Source organism: Temnothorax americanus, unplaced genomic scaffold (genome assembly GCF_048541705.1).
Source record: "Temnothorax americanus isolate GAGA-0224 unplaced genomic scaffold, ASM4854170v1 Scaffold142, whole genome shotgun sequence".
NCBI classification, from domain to species: domain Eukaryota; kingdom Metazoa; phylum Arthropoda; class Insecta; order Hymenoptera; family Formicidae; genus Temnothorax; species Temnothorax americanus.
Window position 1 is genome coordinate 1 of NW_027509278.1, and position 22701 is coordinate 22701.

At 33.3% G+C, this 22701-nt stretch overlaps 3 protein-coding genes, 1 long non-coding RNA gene and 1 pseudogene across 7 annotated transcripts in view; 3 read left to right on the top strand and 2 right to left on the bottom strand.

Moving 5' to 3' along the window:
* Positions 1-2074: 2074 nt before the first annotated feature.
* Positions 2075-22701, bottom strand: part of LOC143894811 (uncharacterized) — a 98735-nt gene continuing 78108 nt past the window's right edge. The window contains exon 2 of the long non-coding RNA XR_013256168.1: positions 2075-2754. This is a non-coding gene — a long non-coding RNA (uncharacterized LOC143894811). The remainder of the gene's footprint in view (positions 2755-22701) is intronic.
* On the top strand, positions 2995-9408 carry LOC143894802 (uncharacterized). 2 transcript variants are annotated; one of them, XM_077401433.1, is made up of 4 exons: positions 2995-3343; positions 4008-4515; positions 5122-5740; positions 5951-9408. In XM_077401433.1, the coding sequence occupies exons 1-4, from the start codon at positions 3338-3340 to the stop codon at positions 9243-9245; spliced, it is 4428 nt and encodes a 1475-aa protein (XP_077257559.1). In that variant the 5' UTR covers positions 2995-3337; the 3' UTR covers positions 9246-9408. The 2 variants fall into 2 exon arrangements, with proteins under 2 accessions (XP_077257559.1, XP_077257560.1); XM_077401434.1 differs by lacking the exon at positions 2995-3343 and adding an exon at positions 3350-3521.
* On the top strand, positions 9897-12367 carry LOC143894801 (uncharacterized). The gene is made up of 3 exons (XM_077401432.1): positions 9897-10266; positions 11010-11092; positions 11180-12367. Exons 1-3 carry the CDS (start codon positions 10256-10258, stop codon positions 11398-11400), a joined length of 315 nt encoding a protein of 104 aa, XP_077257558.1. The 5' UTR covers positions 9897-10255; the 3' UTR covers positions 11401-12367.
* On the top strand, positions 12439-16742 carry LOC143894800 (uncharacterized). 2 transcript variants are annotated; one of them, XM_077401431.1, is made up of 4 exons: positions 12439-12571; positions 12793-12959; positions 13591-13798; positions 16037-16742. In XM_077401431.1, exons 2-4 carry the CDS (start codon positions 12904-12906, stop codon positions 16082-16084), a joined length of 312 nt encoding a protein of 103 aa, XP_077257557.1. In that variant the 5' UTR covers positions 12439-12571; positions 12793-12903; the 3' UTR covers positions 16085-16742. The 2 variants fall into 2 exon arrangements, with proteins under 2 accessions (XP_077257557.1, XP_077257556.1); XM_077401430.1 differs by having other exon boundaries at positions 13591-16742.
* On the bottom strand, positions 17906-22018 carry LOC143894799 (uncharacterized; annotated as a pseudogene). The gene is made up of 4 exons (XR_013256166.1): positions 21564-22018; positions 19609-19848; positions 18774-19533; positions 17906-18641 (listed from the first exon to the last, which is right to left on the bottom strand). The product of XR_013256166.1 is annotated as an uncharacterized LOC143894799 (transcript).

Genomic DNA, 22701 nt, shown 5'->3' on the forward strand with positions numbered 1-22701 from the left:
TGTTTTTTTAGTGTCCCGGGTTTTCCCAGAAGGTCCAAGTGCGCTTTTGTTTGGTGTTCCGGTATTAATATTGAATTCGATGTCCCCGTGTCCAAAGGGTTTCCGATGACGGGTCCAATAGTGCGCTTCGTAGTTTTTTTGGTGTAGTGTATTACTTGAATTCGATGTCAGTGTCCAGGTTGCCGATGACGAGGGCCACAAGTGCGCTCCGTAGTTTTCGGTGTCTACGGTGTATAATACCTTGAATTCGATGTCCACGTGTCCAGGTGCCGATGACGAGGTCCACACAGTGCGCTTCATAGTTTTCGGTGTCCAGGTGTAATAATACGTTGAATTCGATGTCCACGTGTCCCAGGTTGCCGATGACGAGGTCCACACAGTGCGCTTCGTAGTTTTCGGTGTCCAGGTGTAATGTAGTTGAATTCGATGTCTAGGGGTCCCAGGTTGCCGATGACGAGGTCCACATAGTGCGCTCCGTAGTTTTCGGTGTCTACGTGTATTAATACCTTGAATTCGATGTCCACGTGTCCCAGGTTGCCGATGACGAGGTCCACACGTGCGCTTCGTAGTTTCGGTGTCCAGGTGTAATAAACGTTGAATTCGATGTCTACGTGTCCCAGGGGCCGATGACGAGGTCCACATAGTGCGCTCCGTAGTTTTTGGTGTCTACGTGTATTAATATCTTGAATTCGATGTCCACGGTCCCAGGTTGCCGTACGGGATCCAGATAATGCGCTTCATATTTTCGGTGTCCAGGTGTAATCGTCTTGAATTCGATGTCTAGGTTAATCCCAGGTTGCCGATGACAAGGGCCACTAGTGCGCTCCCTAGTTTTCGTGTCCAGGTGGTTTTGTGATGAGATTTTTGGAGATACAAAGCTTACGTCCACCACTTGTTACTTAGGTTTTTTCGAGGTATAATACTACTACTTTGTTTTTTTTTAGGTGAAGATACCACTGTTTAGGTTTTTTTCGAGATTTTTCAAGATACAAAGATTTCGTCTACCACTTGTTACTTAGATTTTTTTAAGGTATAATACTACCACTGTTTTTTTTTTTCGAGGTAACAACATATACACTACTATGCGTGTACTTGGCGCCTTTCTTTACCTTTTTTTTAAAAAAGGTAATTTTGTACAGATCGTTAATTACCGCTAACGAACCGTCGTAAGCAAATTCCTCGAAACGTTCGCTACAAAAGAAAACGAAAACAATTTTGGGACAAGAACGGAAGCGTTCGTCATCGTCTTCGTTTCTAAGCCGTAAAGATGTACGTACTCCACTAAGATAAATTATAATTATTCTTGATATCAGCATTCGCGGCACCCTAAAGTCCCGATGGATAAAAACTAAATACTTAGTAGCATCCGAGTTTGATTTAGTCGGGCAACGTGAACACAGTTACACGTTTGCCCGTCTCTGTGAAAAAAAAAACGCGACGATCACCTTTTTTCTTTCTTTTCAAGTACTCTGTATACTTGTAAACTATAAATGTATAAAAACGATTAGGTACTCGCCGCGATGGAAAGAAAGTAACACAATACAATTTCTTTATGATTCTCGAAATCAAATCTGTTTGGATTTCTAAGCACAAGGAAAAACATCTCTTTTGCTTATGTATTATTCGACAAAGCAATGATACTCTTCATGGAGTGCAGTAACGGCTGTCGCATACTAACAATGGAAACGAAGACGAGGGCGAAAACGGATAAAAGATTGAAAAGCGCACTCGGAAGGGAAATGAAAGCACCGCGAGTTTCCTCTTCCCGACGGTCCTTCGACTTTATTCGCGAGGCAACGATACTTTACGCAAATATCCAGTATTCTGTATACAATCATAATTTATAGCTAATCATCCGTCGACGAAACATATCGCTCGCGTTAAAACAGCCGCTTCGGCGTAAACTGCACACGTTATGCAGTTATAGATAATTAACAAACTGAATAAAAATCTTAATTCTTAATATCATTATGTTATAATAATTAAGATTTTTATTCAGTTTGTTATCTATACTGTTCATCAGCTGCTTTACCCGCTCTACTCTGATGCTAAGAGACTGAGTGTAATAAATCAATACTATATAAATTTAATATTTATTGCATTTGTGTTATAGAAGTTATTGTTTTACCCCATCAAGAATGGATCGATAGATCCTTTGAAATAGTTTTACATCATTCATTTACATTACAAGAAAAAAATTATTTGAGGTGCAAGAGATGCAGTAAATTGCCAAGCCTAATAAGTACCCGCGTCAATATATACTATGTATACTAATTCACATTCTCAATTGTGCTACTGTTATTATTTGTCATCAGACAATTATAAACATACACATAATAATTAGATAGATATTATATATATATACGCATGTGTGCATAAGAATATATGTAATTTATAAAAAGCGGGTGCTTATCAGCCTTGATACGTTACTGCCTTCTGCTACGCGGACGGCCAGAAAGCATTTTCAGGTTCAGGCCGTATTGCTAAAGAATCCAAGACGCGGCAACGCCGCGCGGCGTTGCCGCGTCTATAGCATATGTCTCTCCACCGTGCGTCCGTGTGAGCAATTCAGTGGTGTGTGTACGTGTACGGACATACACCATTTCATAGAACCTGAAATTAGTTGGTAACACTGAAACCGGAGTTTCGTGTTGTCACCACGCGAGGTCTCCAATATCAGTTCGGCCTTTGCTTTTAGTTGACAGAGTTGACATTACCGACGTCGAGGAAGTTCGGCCTTAGCTTTAGCATCCCCTTAAATCACGTTGGTGAAACCTAGGGTGAAACCGGTCCTAAGTTAACCGTGGTTGGTGAAAAATTGCCCCTGTGAAGGCCTTCGCACACGAATCGACGGAAGACGTAAGACGTAAATTGTAAAGAAATCCACCAATCAGAGTCGACTATTCCCCTCTTTAAGAGGGAAGAAGAGGGGAATAGTCGACTCTGATTAGTGGATTTCCTTACGATTTTACGTCTTACGTCTTCCGTCGATTCGTGTGTCCAGGGTTGCGTTCCAATAGCGTTTTTTCTTGGCTGCACTATTGCCCACTAGTGCAACACTAGTGCAACATTAATGCAACGCTATTGGGTAGTGCAGGGCAGTGCAGGGCGATAGTGCAGCCAAGAAAAAACGCTACAAAATTCACTCTGGGTAACTAAAATGCTACAGTGTATGTACTACGTGACGTAAACTATAGATTTTAGTTACCCAGATTTTGGAACGCAACCCATATGCCTCTAATGACGTCGCTACGATCGAACCAATCGGCGATGTCGGTGTCGGTAAATCGACTACCAATCCGGCGACGGCATCACTCCAAACGGAATTCAGAATTAAATGACGGTTTGTCGTGGTTTGTCGCGAACGGGTATACAGTAGACGTGCGAAAGTAAATGTTGGCTTCGTTTATTTTATATCCATCTCCTTTTCATGTTAATCGCTCGGTTCGCATACTTGGCGACATACATATTACTTGTGCGTTCTTTTAACATAGAGAGGGTTTCTTAACTGATCTAACAAGGTATGTTTTCGAGAAGGTAGCTTGTAAACAACGCTTTAAATTCAAGATCAAACTTGAAAACTTTTAAATTACATGTAAATTTCTATAAGAATATGAGTGATTATGTATCTTATATGCATATAAATGATAATGAGTGATTAATTCGTATTCTTGTGAATTAAATCACGGTGAACAGGAGTTATGTTGCACTTATCACATTAGGCTGTTAAAATTTGCATTTATTTATTTCCAAGCGTGAAAATGGAATATTCGAAAAAAAATTTAACAGCAAAGTTAGCGCTTTTATACAACTGACATGTATGTTTGCTTTGTGTGAATAATGATCTACTTTGTATTTATCAATTACTCTATAATATTTTGCAATGTACTGTAAGTATATTTATATGAATTGGACTGTCAGTATATTGCTAAATTTTATATATATATATATATATATATATATATATATATAATTATATATTTATATATTACTTTAAATTGATATAGATGGAGAATACACTGGATTCGATTCGTCCATCAGAAAATCCACGAGAAGAAATGTCATATTTGTTTGGTAGAGATCCTAGTATTTTGGCATACAGCCAGAGACCGTTTCCCTCAAAGGATACAAAAAAGAATTTGCTTTCATTGTATGAAGTAGAGGAAGATAATTTTGCCAATGAAAACGTTTCCGAACATTCCGAATCGCAGACCTTACAAACTATCAAGGTGTACCTTAGACTCAAACCATTCCCAAAGAAGCTGAAGTTGACAGAGGAGCAGCAAGAGGCTTACAAAATCATAAATTCCACAACTTTGCTCACGAAGCTACCAATATTGGATAATAATGGGAGTTCCAAACAATCCAAAAGTAATGAGACTGTAAAGGGCCGAAAATTTACTTTTTCCCAAACATTTGGGCCAGAGACCACTCAGTTGGAGTTATTTGAGCAAACGGTACAGCAGCAAATGATCGATTTCTTGGCTGGACAAAATTGTACTATAATGACATATGGTAAGAAATATTCTATAATACAGGATATTTAAAAAAAGAGAATTAAGAACAAGATTTTATATTATTTATTTCGACAAGCAAAATTGCCTATAAACATACATTCTAACATTAATATTTATTGAGATATTGATAATTTTCTATATTACCTCTACTTCTCTATAACAGGTGTTCTATATAATTTATTCTCTCCAAGATAAATTTCAAAGAAACTTTGTTGCAAAGAAACACATAATCTGAAATTTATATCTTATGTAACTATTTATAGTCAAATAAATCTTGTAAATTGTCAATGGTTCAAAAATATATCAAACTCTTTAGATCTTTTTATATCCAAAAACTGCTCCAATGTGAAACTTAACGATTAATAAAAAATTAACTAGCAACTACTATAAAATGATTATAAGGCACCATACTACAGAATTTCTATAATTTTCTCAAAAATCTTTAATTGATATGCTGATGACACAGATTATCTGCTATATTTTCAACACTATCTATTTTTAGAACATTATCAAATATTATTAAAAATCTATAATATTTAGAAACTTATTAAAATACACACATATACGTATAAAATGTTTAGTGGCAATAACTTAATTTTTGTAGGTACTACAAATTCTGGAAAGTCATATACTTTACAAGGGACTGCTACTTCACCTGGACTTATACCACGTGCACTGGAATTTGTGTTTAACAATATTACAACAAGACCAAATCCATTTTATAAACCTTTGCATTATAGTGATGTGGTCAATCTTAACGCACTTGAACGTGCGCAGGAGCTTGAAACAAAAACTAAATTGCTAACATTCAGTTCCGTGGATAAACATCAGTACATGAATACTTACAAGGAAATGCAAAAATTGTTACAAGAGGAATCAATTCGTCCCAGTCAATGCTATGACGCTCATTACTCAGTTTGGGTTTCATTTGCTGAAATCTATAATGAAATTGTATACGATTTGTTGTCAAATGAATGCCAGAAAAAGAGAATACCTTTAAAATTGGGAGCGGATTCTAATGGCAGAGCATTTATCAGAGGTTTAAAGACTATTTATGTTAATTCGGCGGCAGAAGCTTACCAAATTTTTATGGCAGGGCAATATAATTTAAAAATAGCCGCAACTGCGTTAAATGCAAAAAGTTCAAGGTCTCATTGTATATTCACAATTATATTGTTAAAATATTATGCAGAAAATTTACCAGATACAGTTGAAGTGAGCACGTACGTATTTTTCTCTTGATCCCTCTTTAACATTTTATATATCACTTTATGATATATTCTCTTTCTGTGGTTATTTTTTTCGCTAAGATATTGAAGTTGAACAATTTATATTTATTTGCTTTATATAATTATGAGGAAGAAGCTAAAACTTATTACATTAATTTCTCTACATTATCAGAATTCTAATTAAGAAATTGGATGTTTATATAGGTTTTCCTTTTGCGATTTGGCGGGCTCGGAACGTTTAAAAAAGACATTGAATATCGGGGACCGATTGAAAGAAGCGCAAAATATTAATACTAGTTTGCTGGTATTAAGCAGATGTTTGAAATCTATTCACGAAGGACAATTGACAAGAACGAAGGCAGATACTGTAGGACCATTCAGAGAATCGAAATTAACCAGATTGTTCCAACGAGCGTTATCAGGGAAGGAGCATCTGGCCTTGATAGTTAATGTTAATCCACTGCCGAATCTTTATGTAGAGACCCAGAATGTTCTAAATTTTGCTGCTATCGCAAAAAAAATTATTATAGAAAGAAAGAAGCGAATACAGAAGAAGTCGAAATCAAGGTTTTCGCAAATAGTCACGCAGAGTATACAAACGGTGACCGATTGGGATACCACAGAATTGGAAAGTGTGGATTGGCAACCTACAGATAGCGTGGAAGAGAATGATTCCGAATACATTACTTCGGAAGAATATATGGATCTTGCAAATGAGAACGAAAGATTGAAAAAGGAGATTGCTCTTTTAAAGAATTCATCTTTAATTCAAGATCTTCAAAGCCGACATGAAATGGCCGAGAAATATATTGCGATGATAAACGAGCTTGAAATGGATTGGAAACGGCGTATAAATGATGTTGAAACCCAACACGAGACCCAACTCGAATGGACTGTGAAACAAGTTGAGGAATTTTACAAGGGAAAGTTGAATCAATTGCATAGGAAGAGAAAAAGACGCAGCGATTGCAGTGATGATAGCGATGAAGACGATGACAATCTTAACTTAACTATTAAAGAAGTAATTAAAGAAAATACACAATTGAGGGAGAAGAATGAAACTTTGAAGCAAACATTAACTGAACTGAAAGTAACGAATGAAACCTTAATTGTAGAAAAGAACAAAGCTTCTTTTGAGTTGGGATTGTCAAAGGAGGACTTGAAAGTAGCGAAAAGTCTTCTAGAAACTGCTCAAAAAGATATCTGCTCTACTCAAAATGGTAATATTTATATAAAGGAAATGACATCACAGTTACTCGCTAAAGAGGAACAAATCAAGAAGCTAAAAGAAATTCTCAATGAAGCAAAAGAAGAGTATATTACAATTACGTCTGATTTAAGACAGAAGGAACTTTGCATTGATGAGCAAGCAAAAATTATAGTACAAAATGAAGAAAAAATTGAAGATTTAGAATTACATCTTGAACAAGCTAATGTTTGTTTAATGGAAAAGACGAGAATAGTAGAGCTTCTAGAAGAAAAACTAGAATACCAAAATGAAGATAAAATCCTCCAGTTGCAAGAAGAAATTGATAAATTAAAGAATGAAAAATTAACGTTAATTAAATATTATGAAAACAAACCAACCTCAAAAACATCTATTCAAAATGAATATGAGATTATTATAAAAGAAGAACTGATTACTGATGAAATATCGGAAGATTTAAGTATGATTAAAGAAAATACGAAAGAAAGAATGGAAAATGCAAAAGTATCTGTTGATGAAACTAAAGAAATTGATTCGAATAATTTGAATCCTACAGAAGAGACACTTCCTGAACAGATATTAGTGGATACAGGTTGTCAAGTGGATATAACAAATAATAAGGATCACAACGATACTAAAAACAAGTTGGAAAAGAGTACTCAGACTAGTGTAACAATAACCACGTTAGAAGATACTAGTAACAAAATGTCGCTGTTAAAAGAAGAAGCTGTTCAGACTGATGAGATTGCGGATGACAATTCAAAGTTGCAATTGGACTCATTGACCATACAACTTCATGACATTCAAATGCAATACGAACAGAAATGTTTGCAAGTTAAGAAGTTAACAGAAGAATTAAATAATATGGAAGAGACACTGCAGACTTTAAAAGAAGAAAATTACTCGAACAAAACTATTGTTAATGAATATAAGAATTCTGCGGAGGTACTTAAAAAGCAATTAGCACTGACTACGGAAGAGAAACGAGAAATAGAAGAGACTCTGTTGAACTCCAATGCAACTTCCAAACAAAAGATTGCAAACTATGAATGTGAAATTGATCGATTGGAAAAGGATCTCTCAATTGCAAATAATAATGCTCAACAGTATTTGAAGAAACTGGAGACGACTCAAAAAGAGTTAAATAATTATATATTAAAATGTAAACAAGAAGAAGAGACAAATATACGCAAATCAGAACTCGTTTCAATAAAAAAAGAAGATAATGATACAAATAATATAAGTGCCGATCAGTTAGATGAATATACAGAAAAGATATCGCAATTGGAAGTTAATCTGGAAACTATAGAGAGGCTGAAACATGACATTGATCAATTAAACACAAATTTGGAAACGTGTCAAATGGAGAAAAACTGTATACAAAAAGCGCTCGACGAGAATAATAAGAAATTGTTGGAATTTGAGAGTCGATTGGAAGAAACAACTTTCAAGGAACAGGAAAAAGATACTGAAATAGCGGCCTTACAAAAAGAACTGAAACGTATGATACAGAAAAGTGAAAATGCCGAGAAGAATGACGATATGATGGAAGCAGAGTTAAAGAGCGCTATAAACGAATTGACACAGACGAAAGAGACGATTTTCCAAAAGGAGCAGCATTTAAAAGAATTGAAAATACGTTTAGAGAATTCTGAGAGAAATGCGAAGCTATTTAATTTGCTCGAACAGAACGCGAAGGAGCGACAAGTTGATAATGAACGGTTACGAAATCTAAACGACGAACTGAGAACCAACTTGACGCAGAAGGAACGCGAGATGGATGCGTTTATGAAGAATCGAGACGAAACAGTAACCAAGTACGAAGCTTTGGTTAAAAACCAGCAGGAAGAGTTGGATATGCAGAAAAGGGAGGTGATGAGGTACCAAGAACTATTCCGTCGGCAACTTACACCAACGCCGAATAAAGATGATTACAAGAAGTTGCAGAATCGTATAAAAGTACTTCAAGACAGATTGCACAAGTACGAAATTAATGCGAAGGACAAGAATGATTACGACAGCACATCAGAGGAGGAAGTTTCAGCTCAACGTCAACCGAAACGGCGAGGAAAGAAGACGGTCTTATCTAAACAGGATAATATACCGGTTATAGAGTTGTCTGGATCTGAATCAAAGCGCAACACAAGAAATACCGCTTTGCCACCACCGGAAACGTCAACCGAGAAAAGACGCACTCGCAGGAAGAAGCTGTTCCTTGAAAACGAATCGTTTGCGGAAGTTGAACCCGCCGTGACGCTACCAACTCGAAATTTGAGGAATCGAAAGAAATGAAAATATATTAAACATATTGTAAATACTTTGTATATGCTTAAGGAAACCTGAAAAGGATAGCGGAGTATAAACGAAAAAAGAAACACAGAAATATGTAATGTAGATCGGAAGTGAGAATCGCTTTTTCTGTAATATGATTAAATAAGTACGTACATATACTTGATTACATGTTTATTAAAAAATCACTGTTCCCTTTCTTTAATATCATACATTTAGGTATAATAGCATCATAAATTTAATATCACATTTTATATACAAAAACTTTTATATACAAAAAATATACATAATGTTAAAAGATTATATAATATTAATAATAATAGTAAAGTGATTTATGTTCTATTTGTATCAAAGGATGTACAGTATAATGATTATTATCTATAAAAATAATCTTTATTATTGTTTCCTTATCATTGCTGCACAATTTTAGAAGTCGACTATAGTAAGTACATATGCTTGATTATATGTTTATTAAAATCACTCTGCCCTTTAAATGTTATATATTTAATATATTTTTTTTACACGTACACATTTATCATCATATCATACATTTAACATCATATTAAAAAAAAACTTATTACATAATATATATATATATATATATATATATATATATATATATATATACCAAAAAATTACATAGCATTAGTAATATTAAAGTGATTTATGCATATTCTATTTATATTTTAAGAAACAACAGCGCTCATAATGATTATCATCGATAAAATCTTTATTATTTATTATTGTATTATCGTTGCTGTACAATTTCAAAAGTTGATTATTGGAAATACCCCTGTATGCAACACGGATAATATGTGACAAAAGATCTAACAATTATATTAAATTATTATTATATAATATCATTATATTAAAGAGAGATATAATATCGTAATTATTTATTGAGAAAATTATCTTGAAGTTTCGAAAAATTAATCTAAAAATTCTATGATAGCAGCGACGGCACGTAACGTACATATACATACACAGAATGCAATGTATAACCTGCTTTAAAAATGTGTCAAGGGTGAGTTTTAATTTCGTGTGCCAATTATCTCAGGAAATATTGGTTTATTGGAAAAATGTTTCAAATAAAAAAGTTGGAGGGTTCAGAGGGGGCCAACAAACGATCTTCTTATTTTGGGTCCGGGGCCCGTGTTGGGCCCAATAAGGCCAAGTCAAATTTTTCAAATAAAAAAAACCTATTTTTTTTTGTATTATTGTTTACTACTATAATTAGTTTGCACAATTTTCGTCTTTTGTTTAATACTTTTTGAGATATTCAAGGAAAATTTGTTAACTTTTTCAATATTTAGCTTACGCGATATCTCGATAATGGTTTGTCGAAGGGAAACATAAGTGCTACAAGACTTTTTGATACTTTATTTAGTCTCAAGAATATGCTGTTGCAATAGTACCTCTTTTTTTTAACACTTAAGGTGATCCTAAAGCTGTCTGTAATACCTACACTCGTTTTTAACAATATTTGCTTCGTATAAAAATTCTACAACTTGATGTTACAAAATGAGGGTGCAGTTGGGATTAAGTTTGGTTTTTGTGTTTATTAAAAGGACACATATGTATTACATAAATTTTAATAACAAATTTTTTAAAGTAAATGTACATACAATACTAATATGCAATAATTGTATCAATATCGTTCTAAATGTTAGATAATTAAAGAATCATGAAATTAAAAACAGGGTTTACAGATGTTTTTTTTATTATAGGTTACACATATGTTTATAATTATTTATAATTACATTTCAGCACAGCATCAAACATTTCCAAAAGTGCAGATACATTAGAGGAATCGGACCAGTCATTAGAAGTAACTACGAATATTCGATCAGGTATATAACATTAATTACATTATATATAACATTATATTTTTCTTACATATAGATATATTATAATTATTATTCTTTATTATATTTCAGCAAAAAGATCAAGCAATCTCAAAGAAAAAAGTGCCATTGAGAGAATTGCTAATGCTTTCTGCGATGCTTCCAACAATGATGACATTGTTTTACCGCCGCCACTTCAGCCTGACGTCGACTTGTTTTTAAATTTGCTGGGATCCCGAATTCGTCGTTTATCCGAAGCGCAAAAGCAAGAAGCATTTCAAAAACTTTTGCAACTATCGTATGATATGCGCTGAAAGAAAATATATAAAACACTGGACATAGGAATCATACGTTCCTTCACGACCCAGGCGCCGGCGAGATTAAATCGGTGATAATGCAGCAGCGGAGAAGCGCAGATGCACAAGCACAAGAATAAGAAAGAAGGGTTTGTCCTGGCGCGGTGTCCATGATCCTTTCTCTCCATCTTCGTGGCGCGGTGGAGGAAGGAGGACGAGTTCTTCTTCTTCTTCTTCTTCTTCTGTGAATGGTCAGAGAGCTATACAGCTCAAATACGGCCAGGACGAACCTCTTGTCGCAAGTATATTTTCAATTGCACTGACGCAAGTATGAGCCGTGAGGCGTGTCTTTCTTCAAATTGCACTGACGCGAGTATGTGTAGTTGTGTGTGTATGTCCGCGGTGTCGGGAACTCGGGTTAATACCATGGGTTTGTTAGGCCCAAGCCCAAGGAACTGCGCGGATCACTTCCCCCTGCGGCCAAGGAGGACGAGTTATCATTAAGTGAAATGCCGTGTCCACTATCTCTTGGCTCTCACGCAACCCCCGGCACTGCTTCTTTGCGGTGCCAGGACTTGTTTTCTGCGAGTCCCCGGATATCGTAGCGGAGCGGCACGTCGGAACGGGATGTGAAGTGAAGTGAAGGGAAAGCAAGAAAGGAAGTGACATTTATCCTTAAAGAGAATTGTAGATCTGTACATATATTATATTGTTCAGATTTTCAATTCTCTTGCAGAAAACACTTTGATCTTAGCTCTGTTTCAGATGCAGAAGAAAACAGAAGTAGTAAGGAAATGAGTGCAAAAAAAACTAAAACCTGTTCAATAACAGGATATCCTGGAAATCTTCAATTGGAAGGAAGACATGTATTTAGATTTCCAAAAGAACATGACAGGTTTTTCATTTTATTTTATAACAGTATTTTTAGTTTTTCTATTTACGTTATATTTTTTTACATAAATTTATAATGTTTAATACATTGTAATAACAGATGGTTGCAATGGGTACAAGCAAGTGGAAGACTAGATTTAAAAGAAAAAGGATTTGAATATTCGTATAGAAATTGCCGATTATGCTCTTTGCATTTTGAGGAGAAATGGTTTAGGATTAATAAAAGAAGAATTCTTCTTCATCCTGATGCCATACCCACAAGATTTGGAGAAGATGTAGCATCATGTTTTAAAACAATGTAGGTTATATAATTATGTTTTAGATTGCTATCAATTTCATTGCAGTTTCTTTTTGGTTGTTTTAAAATGTAATAATATTTCATACAAACATATCCAGTCAGCACACATGTTCAAAATAAGAACATATATAATGACATCTTAAAAATATTATTTTCAAACATCATGTATTATTGATTTTGTATTAATATAGTAAATTATGTAACTTAAAATTTTTTTGCAGTGAAATAGAAATGCAGAAGCAGAAAAGGACACAATAACGGAAGATATACAAGAGCAAGCAAATTCTGTTATAGAAAAAGAAAAAGGAAACAACATAAAAGAGGAAATTGAAATGGATACTGACAACATAGAAGAGGAAATTACAATGGATGTTGAAATTATGAAAGCGTAAGTTTTTACATGTATTGCTATATATTATCCCATTTCTATACTTTTCTATTTATAAATATTATATATAAATTTATAAAAATTTAGTAAAATAAAAATGTACATTTAGTATAATAATTATTATCAAATTATTATCAAGTTATTAAAAAACTATTAAGAGAAAAATAGACAACAAGTGCAAACTACTTATCTAACTGCTTATATATACTACTTTTACATTTTAACATAATATAAGTATTCTTTGTTAGGAGAGTACTATAGTAATATATAGTATACGTAGATGTAGGCCAACAAAAAATTCATATATCTTTCATTGTCTTAAGGTGAAATTTCATGAGCAGTGAAAAGCAGCAGCAGATCGTACTGATTGGCTACAAAATAGAGAAGTTCTCGAGTTTCTACAACTTCTCTATTTTGTAGCCAATCAATACAATCTGCTGCTGCTTTTCACTGCTCATGAAATTTTACCTTTACATGCCTATATTATTTTTAAAATTACTTTTTTATTATTACTTATTGTGTTTTTATATACTTATTGTTCTTTATTTTATAATTAAAATAGAACTTTATGCATACTTTTTTGTTCAATTTTTTTATTTTTCTATTTTTAATGATTTTTGTGTTAATTTAGAAGCACATCCAGTATACCTGTCAAAACAATGATATCGAAAGCAACGATGACATCCAAGAAAAAGGACAGCCCTACAAAGAAACGGTTGTGCAAAACCATAGAGAAAATGAGATTAAAAAACAAAGATCTCCAGCAAAAACAGCGACGTCTTCGAAAGAAAGTGGAAAAAAGTATCACCACTAAAGAATCACCATATAGAGAAGATGAGGTACAAAAGAATAAAGAATTAGAAACTTTAAGAACATTAGGAAATAAGTGGTTACCGGACAAATTTAGTATGTTACTGTCAGTACAAGTAGACGCGCAAACAAGAGACAAACGTGGCATACGATACAATAATGATTTTAAAAATTTTGCTTTATCAATGTACTTTTTAAGTCCGCGAAATTATAAAAAATTAAGAAAAATTTTTACATTACCTTCCGTGCGTACTTTACAATCTTTCACGTATAATTGGAATATTCTTCCTGGTCTTAATATAAAAGTCTTTGAGGCTTTAAAAATAAAATAAAATTCATTACCACTTATCGAGCGACATTGTGTACTGTGCATAGATGAAATGAGTTTAAAATCTCATTTATTTTACGATGTTTCACAGTTTCACGAGACGAAATAATAGGATTCCAAGATGTTGGTGATAATAAATTACCAATATCTGCAAAGAATGCATTTGTTATTATGGCACGAAGTATAGCAGGCAACTGGAAAGTTCCACTTTGTTATTGTTTTGTAGCGACTACTTGTACAAGCGATACAATAAAAACTATTATTTTTGATGCAATAAGAAAATTAAAAGAATGTGGTGCTACTGTGCATGCGTTAATTACGGACATGGGTTCCAACTTCTTGCAATTATCTCGCGAATTAGGAATATCAACTAAAAATTCAATGTTTGTTGTTGATGAACAAAATATATTATATATTTTTGATACTCCCCATTTAATCAAAGCAACGCGTAATAATTTATTAAAGTATAATTTAAAATTTAATGATAAATTTGCATCATGGTCTTATATTGTTCAATTTTATTCAAAAGATACTAAACAATGGATTAAGGCAGCTCCTAAATTATCTCCCATTCATATATTGAACCCAATAATTTTTTGAAAATGAAAGTTAAGTACGCCGTACAAGTTTTAAGTAATCATGTAGCTGCCGGTATGTGCACGCTAATGTCTGTAGGTTATCTTCCATCTGAAGCAATTGGGACAGTAGAATTTATTGATCGTTTCGATAAATTGTTTGATATATTAAATTTATCTTTTATGATCAGTCCAAAAGAATATAGAGAAGTTTTTGTCGGAAGCACGAAACAATTGAAATTTTTACAAGAAACGTTGAATTTCTTAAAAAATATTACAGCTATTAATAATAAAAGTAAAATTGTAAAGATTAAATGCTTTGCTGGCAGATCACTATTAATAGTATTATACAATTATGGGACATATTGAAGACTTTTAATTTTCCATATCTACAAACTCGTAAAATAAATACGGATTGCCTCGAAAATTTTTTTGGTTCTGTTCGGCAACAAGGTGCAGGTGGTAGTTCTGTAAATCCAACTCCTATACAGTTTTCACGCGTTTTTAAAAAACTATTTGGTGTTAAATTATTACAACATTGTGATACGAAAAATTGTGCTCCAGATTCCGATGAAATGTTAAATCTTATGGAAACATTAAATCTTCACTCTACATAATCTGACTTTAATACATCACCTATATACTTCATGTAAAATTTTAGATGTTCCAACACACGATTATCGTTCTATGGACCTGCCAGAACAAATGCATTTAAATACGTTTGCGGCTATTTAATAAAAAGATGTTTAGCAATACACATTCGTGTGAAGCGTGTACAGATTATGTAAATGAAACTACTCAAGTTTTAGATAACACTACTTTATATTGTTCATTTCGTGATTATGGAACTGAGAATGGAGAACTTTTTGGAGCTTTGAATATTCCAAGTAATCAATTTTGTTCATACATACATAAATTAGATGAAATATTTATTAAAAATTTTGAAAGTAATTGTTATAAAAAAATATTGGTGTTTATTTACTTTTTTTAGTAAAAGATATTAACTTTGAAACTCCACGTCCCAACTTTCCCTCAAATTTTCTTGTTAAATTATTTTTTCGCATGCGCATTTATTACGCACTAATACAACATAATAAGGCACGTAAAGGGGTTGGTCAAAGCAATAGAAAAATGTGGAATATTTTACATCTTTAATTTTGGTTTCTTTCTTGCATGATACAGTTTTTATCATAAATAATTTGTAATTTGTACACGTGTAGCGATAAGATAGATGTAAGATTATTTTTAATATCACAGTGGAGGTAAGATATATGGAAATAAAAAACGCTTATTGTAATATATAGCGGTAAGATAGAAATAAGAATATTTTTTACAAGATATATTATTTTTTTTTTTTTATTCAGATTTGTCATATCATTGGTGGGACTGTGGGGAAACAAAATAAAAGCTGAATAGTCATTTTTGCCAAAGTGTAAGTAGATATATATTAACGATTTAGGTATATTGAGCGTCCATATTAATTTATGCTTTACATGTAACATACGTTAAGTTTATTATACTGTAATGATTGTAAAACTTTAAATTTTTATATTATTTAAACTAAATGTGTTACTTTTTTTTTCGCAATAATAATTGAAATACGATCTTAAAAAATAAAAAACGTAAGTATATATGTTATAAACTTTGTATTTTATTGAAATACACATATTAATTGTTTTTTATTAGCAATTTTAAATAATATTTTGTAAATGTCACGTTGTATAATAGTTTGTATTCCATACACATCATACACGCGCGCACGCGCGCGTGCCACATACACATACACACGTTTTATACGACAAATGTATTTTTAAATAATATAAATGTCATGTATTTTTTCTAGATATTAAAAAATAAAATATATACATATGTTTATGAACAAAAACATGTACTTTTTATATAAAATATATAAACTTTGCTGTTATACCTGAACTTACCATAAATTATTATAATATTATTACATATCTTTCACATCTACATAATCAATTCTAAAGCGCAAACATATAATACTTCTTTATGAGTTTGCTTTTATAGATACAACAAATATAATATAATGTGTACACAATTAATATTTATACAATTAGGTAAGTTAATATTTTTTAACACTATAAATTATAAGTTAAACTTAAATAATTTATAAAAATAATTTAATTACGTTAAAAATCACATAAACAAAAAATAGTAAATATTGCATTTAGAGATTACATTAACTTATCTTACTTCAGCTAAATAAAAAGTTAATTTTAAAAATTTATATTAAATTAGAATGTCGTAACATGTTTTAAAATTAGATTACTTTAAATAAAATAATTATAATATAAATCCCAATGACCTTGACCTTGACATATGTTGTCAAGGTCACCCTCCTGAATGACCTTCGGAAGGTTTTAGCCGTCGCTCGTTACTCGTTAAAAAGTTATAAACAAAAAAAGTTTGGAAAATATAGCAGCTATTTTGAGTATTGAAAAGTTCACGCATACACTTTCCACGCGAACCTAGGTCCACCCCCACCCTCCCCCTGCTTTCGGGGGATGTGCGGTAGCCCGTTCCTTGTTTACGTGTATACTGTTAATGCATACACAATATATATGTCGAAATAGTTCACGCATACACTTTCCACGCGAACCTAGGTCCACCCCCACCCTCCCCCTGCTTTCGGGGGATGTGCGGTAGCCCGTTCCTTGTTTGCGTGTATACTGTTTATGCATACACAATATATATGTCAAAATAGTTCACGCATACACTTTCCACGCGAACCTAGGTCCACCCCCACCCTCCCCCTGCTTTCGGGGGATGTGCGGTAGCCCGTTCCTTGTTTACGTGTATACTGTTTATGCATACACAATATATATGTCGAAATAGCTCACGCATACACTTTCCACGCGAACCTAGGTCCACCCCCACCCTCCCCCTGTTTTCGGGGGATGTGCGGTAGTCCGTTCCTTGTTTACGTGTATACTGTTGGAAAGTGTATGCGTGAATTATTTCGACATATATATATTGTGTATGCATAAACAGTACACACGTAAGCGAGAAAGGGGTTACCGCACCTCCCCCGAAAGCAGGGGAAGGGTGGGGGTGGACCTAGGTTCGCGTGGAAAGTATATGCGTGAACTATTTCGACATATATATTGTGTATGCATAAACAGTATACACGTAAACAAGGAACGGACTACCGCACATCCCCCGAAAGCAGGGGGGAGGTGGGGGTAGACCTAGTTTCGCGTGGAAGTGTATGCGTGAACTATTTCGACATATATATTAGTTATTTATGCCTTTCAATACTCAAAATAGCTGCTATATTTTCCAAACTTTTTTTGTTTATAACTTTTTAACGAGTGATGAGCGACGGCTAAAACCTTCCGAAGGTCATTCAGGAGGGTGACCTTGACAACATATGTCAAGGTCAAGGTCATTGGGGCTGGGTCCGCTATTATACATATTTACCCAACATAAAAAGGAAAGAGTAAGTGAGAGAGAGATTCAGATGGCGTTACCGTATAAACTGGCTCAACTTGCGCATGCGTACTGTGAATCTGGCTTCACTGATATCAAAAGTGCCGACAGAGAGTTGCGCTACTATATACTGTGGCTCGGTTACTTAACATAGAAACATGCCTTTGATTCTATATAGTATATACAACCAGATTATACATCTTCTTTGTTTCAGTGAATTTGTTTTATGTGAAAAAAATAATTTTATACAAGAAAGCTAAAATACATGCTAAAATGCATATACGAACAATTCTACAACAAAATTATGATATCATTTATGCAAATATTATCCCGACAAAATGTAATTTCAAGTTATTCTTATTTACATTCCAACAAATCTTATCAAAATTAACAAAATTATTTCCTTAAAGATTTCTATTGGGCATCAACTAATTCTTGAATAGCAATCTTTACCCGTTTCCTTCTTTATTATAATATACGCGTACCACCTAGCGTACCACCGCACTGCCAAATCTGTTGAAGAATATCAATTTATCAAAGAATATAAAATCTCATTAAACCAATATAAAATTTTTAGTGTACATGCTTGTAGTAATATATAAACCGACGTCATAATTTTAATATATTTGAAGAAATTTTACCCACTGTGAAGGATATCTATCGTTAGCGTTGGCTTGTTAATTCCTTAACAGTGCTCAAATTGCCAGGGAACTGCTCCTTCGCTATTAAAATAGTGGCAAAATTGATCTCGTATCATCATGGATTTACGTGAACCTAAGTTAGAACCACATTGACTTATATCCCGCAAAGCACCTTCATCAGTTACATCTGATCTCCAAGTGTCAGGTATGAAATCGTGTGAATTATCTGTATCAACTAGATTGGATGGTATATATTCATCATGGCCAATATCTGCAACTCGAAGCCAATTGTGTAAACAGATAATGGCTTGAACAATTTTCATACACGTGTCAACTGTAGTATCAATGGGACGCCTTAATATCCGCCATTGGCTACATAAAATTCCAAAGCAATTTTCAATCATTCTTCTTGCTCTACTCAGCCGATAGTTGTATATAATTCGTTCGTTACTTAAACCTCCTCTTTCAGGATATGGTCGAAGTAAATATTCTGTTTAGTGAAAAAGCTTCGTCACCTACAAGCACGTATGGTAGATGAGATACTCCATCAGCTGTGACAGGTTGTGGTTTTGGTAAATTCATTTCCTTATTATGAAATTTTTGTCCCATTAGAGAAGATCGAAAAATGCCACCATCACTACGTCGACCATATGCTCCAATGTCCACAAAAGTAAATTTGTAATTTGCATCGCACATATTGCCAGAAGTACTATGCTGTGAGAATTCTTGTAATTGTAGTATGAAGAACCTGCATTATTAGAACACTGAAAGAACCATCGTAAATAATTATTATGTCATCAATTAAAAATGTTAAAAAGTAAGGTGTTTACTGATTTTACTTGTATTCGTATGTGCTTTCCGTCAATAGCACCTACGCAATGCGGAAAATTCCATTTTTCATCAAATTCTTCCGCTATGCGCGACCAATCTCCTTCATTCAAGGTACTTGGAAGAACTTTCTCATGAATGCAAGACTAAATAGCGTTACATGTATCGGTAATGATATTACAAACTGTTGTTACTCCAATTAAATACTGATATGAAATTGATCTCATAGAATCACCAGCAGCTATAAATATCTATAAAGCGTAATATGTTTAAAAGGCAAGTAATATTAAACAGATTAACACATTCAATGTTGTAATATATATAGTAATAGTACAAAGAATAAAAACAAACCTTAATGTCAAACACAGACCCGTGTGAAGTTAGCCCCCCAACTTTAAAAAAAAATTAATTTTTTTTAGCTCATTTGATTGCTCATCGTTTGCACATGTATGCACATTTTGAATTTTCGTTTGCACACTTCTAGTAAAAAAGTTATTAACAAAACAATTTTGGGGGGGCCAACTTCACATTAGCCCCCCAACTACGAGCAAATAAGATCCAAATAGTCTTAATCGATAGATTTTCGTTTGCACATTTCGAAACAGGTCGATTTTTCGTTTGCACACCCTTGGTTTAAAAGTTATTAACAATTAAAATTTCAAAAACGGTCAATGTCAGTAGATAAGTTCGATACACGTATACTGTGTTTAAAATGGCATTAATCGATAGATTTTCGTTTGCACATTTCGAAACAGGTCGATTTTTCGTTTGCTCACTCTTGGTTAAAAAGTTTATTAACAATTAAAGTTTCGAAAACGGTCATCAATGTCAGTAGATAAGTTCGATACACGTATACTGTGTTTAAAATGGCATTAATCGATAGATTTTTGTTTGCACATTTCGAAACAGGTCGATTTTTCGTTTGCACACCCTTGGTTTAAAAGTTATTAACAATTAAAATTTCGAAAACGGTCAATGTCAGTAGATAAGTTCGATGCACGTATACTATGTTTAAAATGGCATTAATTGATAGATTTTTGTTTGCACATTTCGAAACAGGTCGATTTTTTGTTTGCACACTCTTGGTTTAAAAGTTATTAACAATTAAAATTTCAAAAACGGTCAATGTCAGTAGATAAGTTCGATACACGTATACTGTGTTTAAAATGGCATTAATCGATAGATTTTCGTTTGCACATTTCGAAACAGGTTGATTTTTGATCGTTTTCGAAACTTTAATTGTTAATAACTTTTAAACCAAGGGTGTGCAAACGAAAAATCGACCTGTTTCGAAATGTGCAAACGAAAATTTATCGATTAATACCATTTTAAACACAGTATCCGTGTATCGAACATATCTACTGACATTGACCGTTTTCGAAATTTTAATTGTTAATAACTTTTAAACCAAGGGTGTGCAAACGAAAAATCGACCTGTTTCGAAATGTGCAAACAAAAATCTATCGATTAATGCCATTTTAAACACAGTATACGTGTATCGAACTTATCTACTGACATTGACCGTTTTCGAAACTTTAATTGTTAATAAACTTTTTAACCAAGAGTGAGCAAACGAAAAATCGACCTGTTTCGAAATGTGCAAACGAAAATCTATCGATTAATGCCATTTTAAACACAGTATACGTGTATCAAACTTATCTACTGACATTGACCGTTTTCGAAACTTTAATTGTTAATAACTGTTTAACCAAGGGTGTGCAAACGAAAAAATCGACCTGTTTCGAAATGTGCAAACGAAAATCTATCGATTAAGACTATTTGGATCTAATTTGCTCGTAGTTGGGGGGCTAATGTGAAGTTGGCCCCCCCAAAATTGTTTTGTTAATAACTTTTTTACTAGAAATGTGCAAACGAAAATTCAAAATGTGCATACATGTGCAAACGATGAGCAATCAAATGAGCTAAAAAAAATTAATTTTTTTTAAAGTTGGGGGGCTAACTTCACACGGGTCAAACACAGTCGTTCAGGAGCAGATATTGACTCACGAAAGGAAGTGTTCTGTCTACTCAACGAAGGCCCTACTATTTGTAGCAAATCTTCGAACTGTGTAGCAGTCATTCGAAAATAATTTTTAAACGTGCTGTCTTCCAAGATAATATTGGGAAATATTGCATGATAAAAACCATGCAATTTTCTAATTTCAAATAATGGTGCAACCCAATAACGTTTTTTGGTATATTTTCTTCTCTGTATTTTTTCCAACTCATTTATTATTGCCACACAAACCATTAAACGTTTTTTATTCTTCTCTCTTCTTATTATTTTAAAACACTTCCTTTGCCATTCGTAATATCTTTGATTGAATGACATTTTTTCAATGAGTATTAGTTAATAACCTAAACTCCAACGGAACGCACCTTATTACTGCGCAATTCCAGTGCACTGTTTAACGCTCCTTTAAGCCCGGTCTACATAGGCCGCAGTTCGCAAAACGCTAGACACACGCACAGTCTGCATGTCAATCTAACAAAGAGGTTATGGAGGATTCACACTGCGTCCGATGTTCGACGTACGACGATCCGACATCCAATAGAAAATTTTTGTCTCTAATAATAAATTCTGTTATTGGATGTCGGATCGTCGTACGTCGCCGTCATGGTCGCCGTCATCGCCGTTATCGTATATGTATTAACATAGCATATAAGAATTTTGTAAAGTGAAAGTTAATAAAGTAATAAAAGTATTTAAAAAAAAGTATTGAAAAATATAAAATATAAAATATAAAAAAATATAGAATATATATAAAAAATATAAAAAATATGGAAAGGACAAGCGTAAGTAAAAAAAGTAAATCTGTATATAAAGCGTAATAAATATATATAAATATAAATATAGATATAAATATAAATATAAAAATATAAATATAAATATAAATATAAATATAAATATATAAATAATTTTTTAAAATTAAAAACGAATAATAAAATGTCGGTAATTGTTTAGGAAGACAAAATTCAGCAGTATTCCTGCGGAGTGTGTGGTGCTAAAAATCTGATCCCTAATGAAGAAAATGAAATCGATCACGAATGCTTAAATGGTCTTTCAGTATCTGTTGATTCAAATTTTGTTATGCGTCTACGAA

What these genes read in the sequence shown, in the direction of transcription:
- LOC143894802 (XM_077401433.1), top strand. An exon ending in TTGTACTATAATGACATATG is followed by an intron (nt 4,516 to 5,121) that starts GTAAGAAATATT and finishes TAATTTTTGTAG; the next exon opens with GTACTACAAATTCTGGAAAG. An exon ending in GATACAGTTGAAGTGAGCAC is followed by an intron (nt 5,741 to 5,950) that starts GTACGTATTTTT and finishes ATGTTTATATAG; the next exon opens with GTTTTCCTTTTGCGATTTGG.
- LOC143894801 (XM_077401432.1), top strand. An exon ending in AACTACGAATATTCGATCAG is followed by an intron (nt 11,093 to 11,179) that starts GTATATAACATT and finishes ATTATATTTCAG; the next exon opens with CAAAAAGATCAAGCAATCTC.
- LOC143894800 (XM_077401430.1), top strand. Translation starts at nt 12,904, where the DNA reads ATGGATACTGACAACATAGAAGAGGAAATTACAATGGATGTTGAAATT. An exon ending in GATGTTGAAATTATGAAAGC is followed by an intron (nt 12,960 to 13,590) that starts GTAAGTTTTTAC and finishes GTGTTAATTTAG; the next exon opens with AAGCACATCCAGTATACCTG.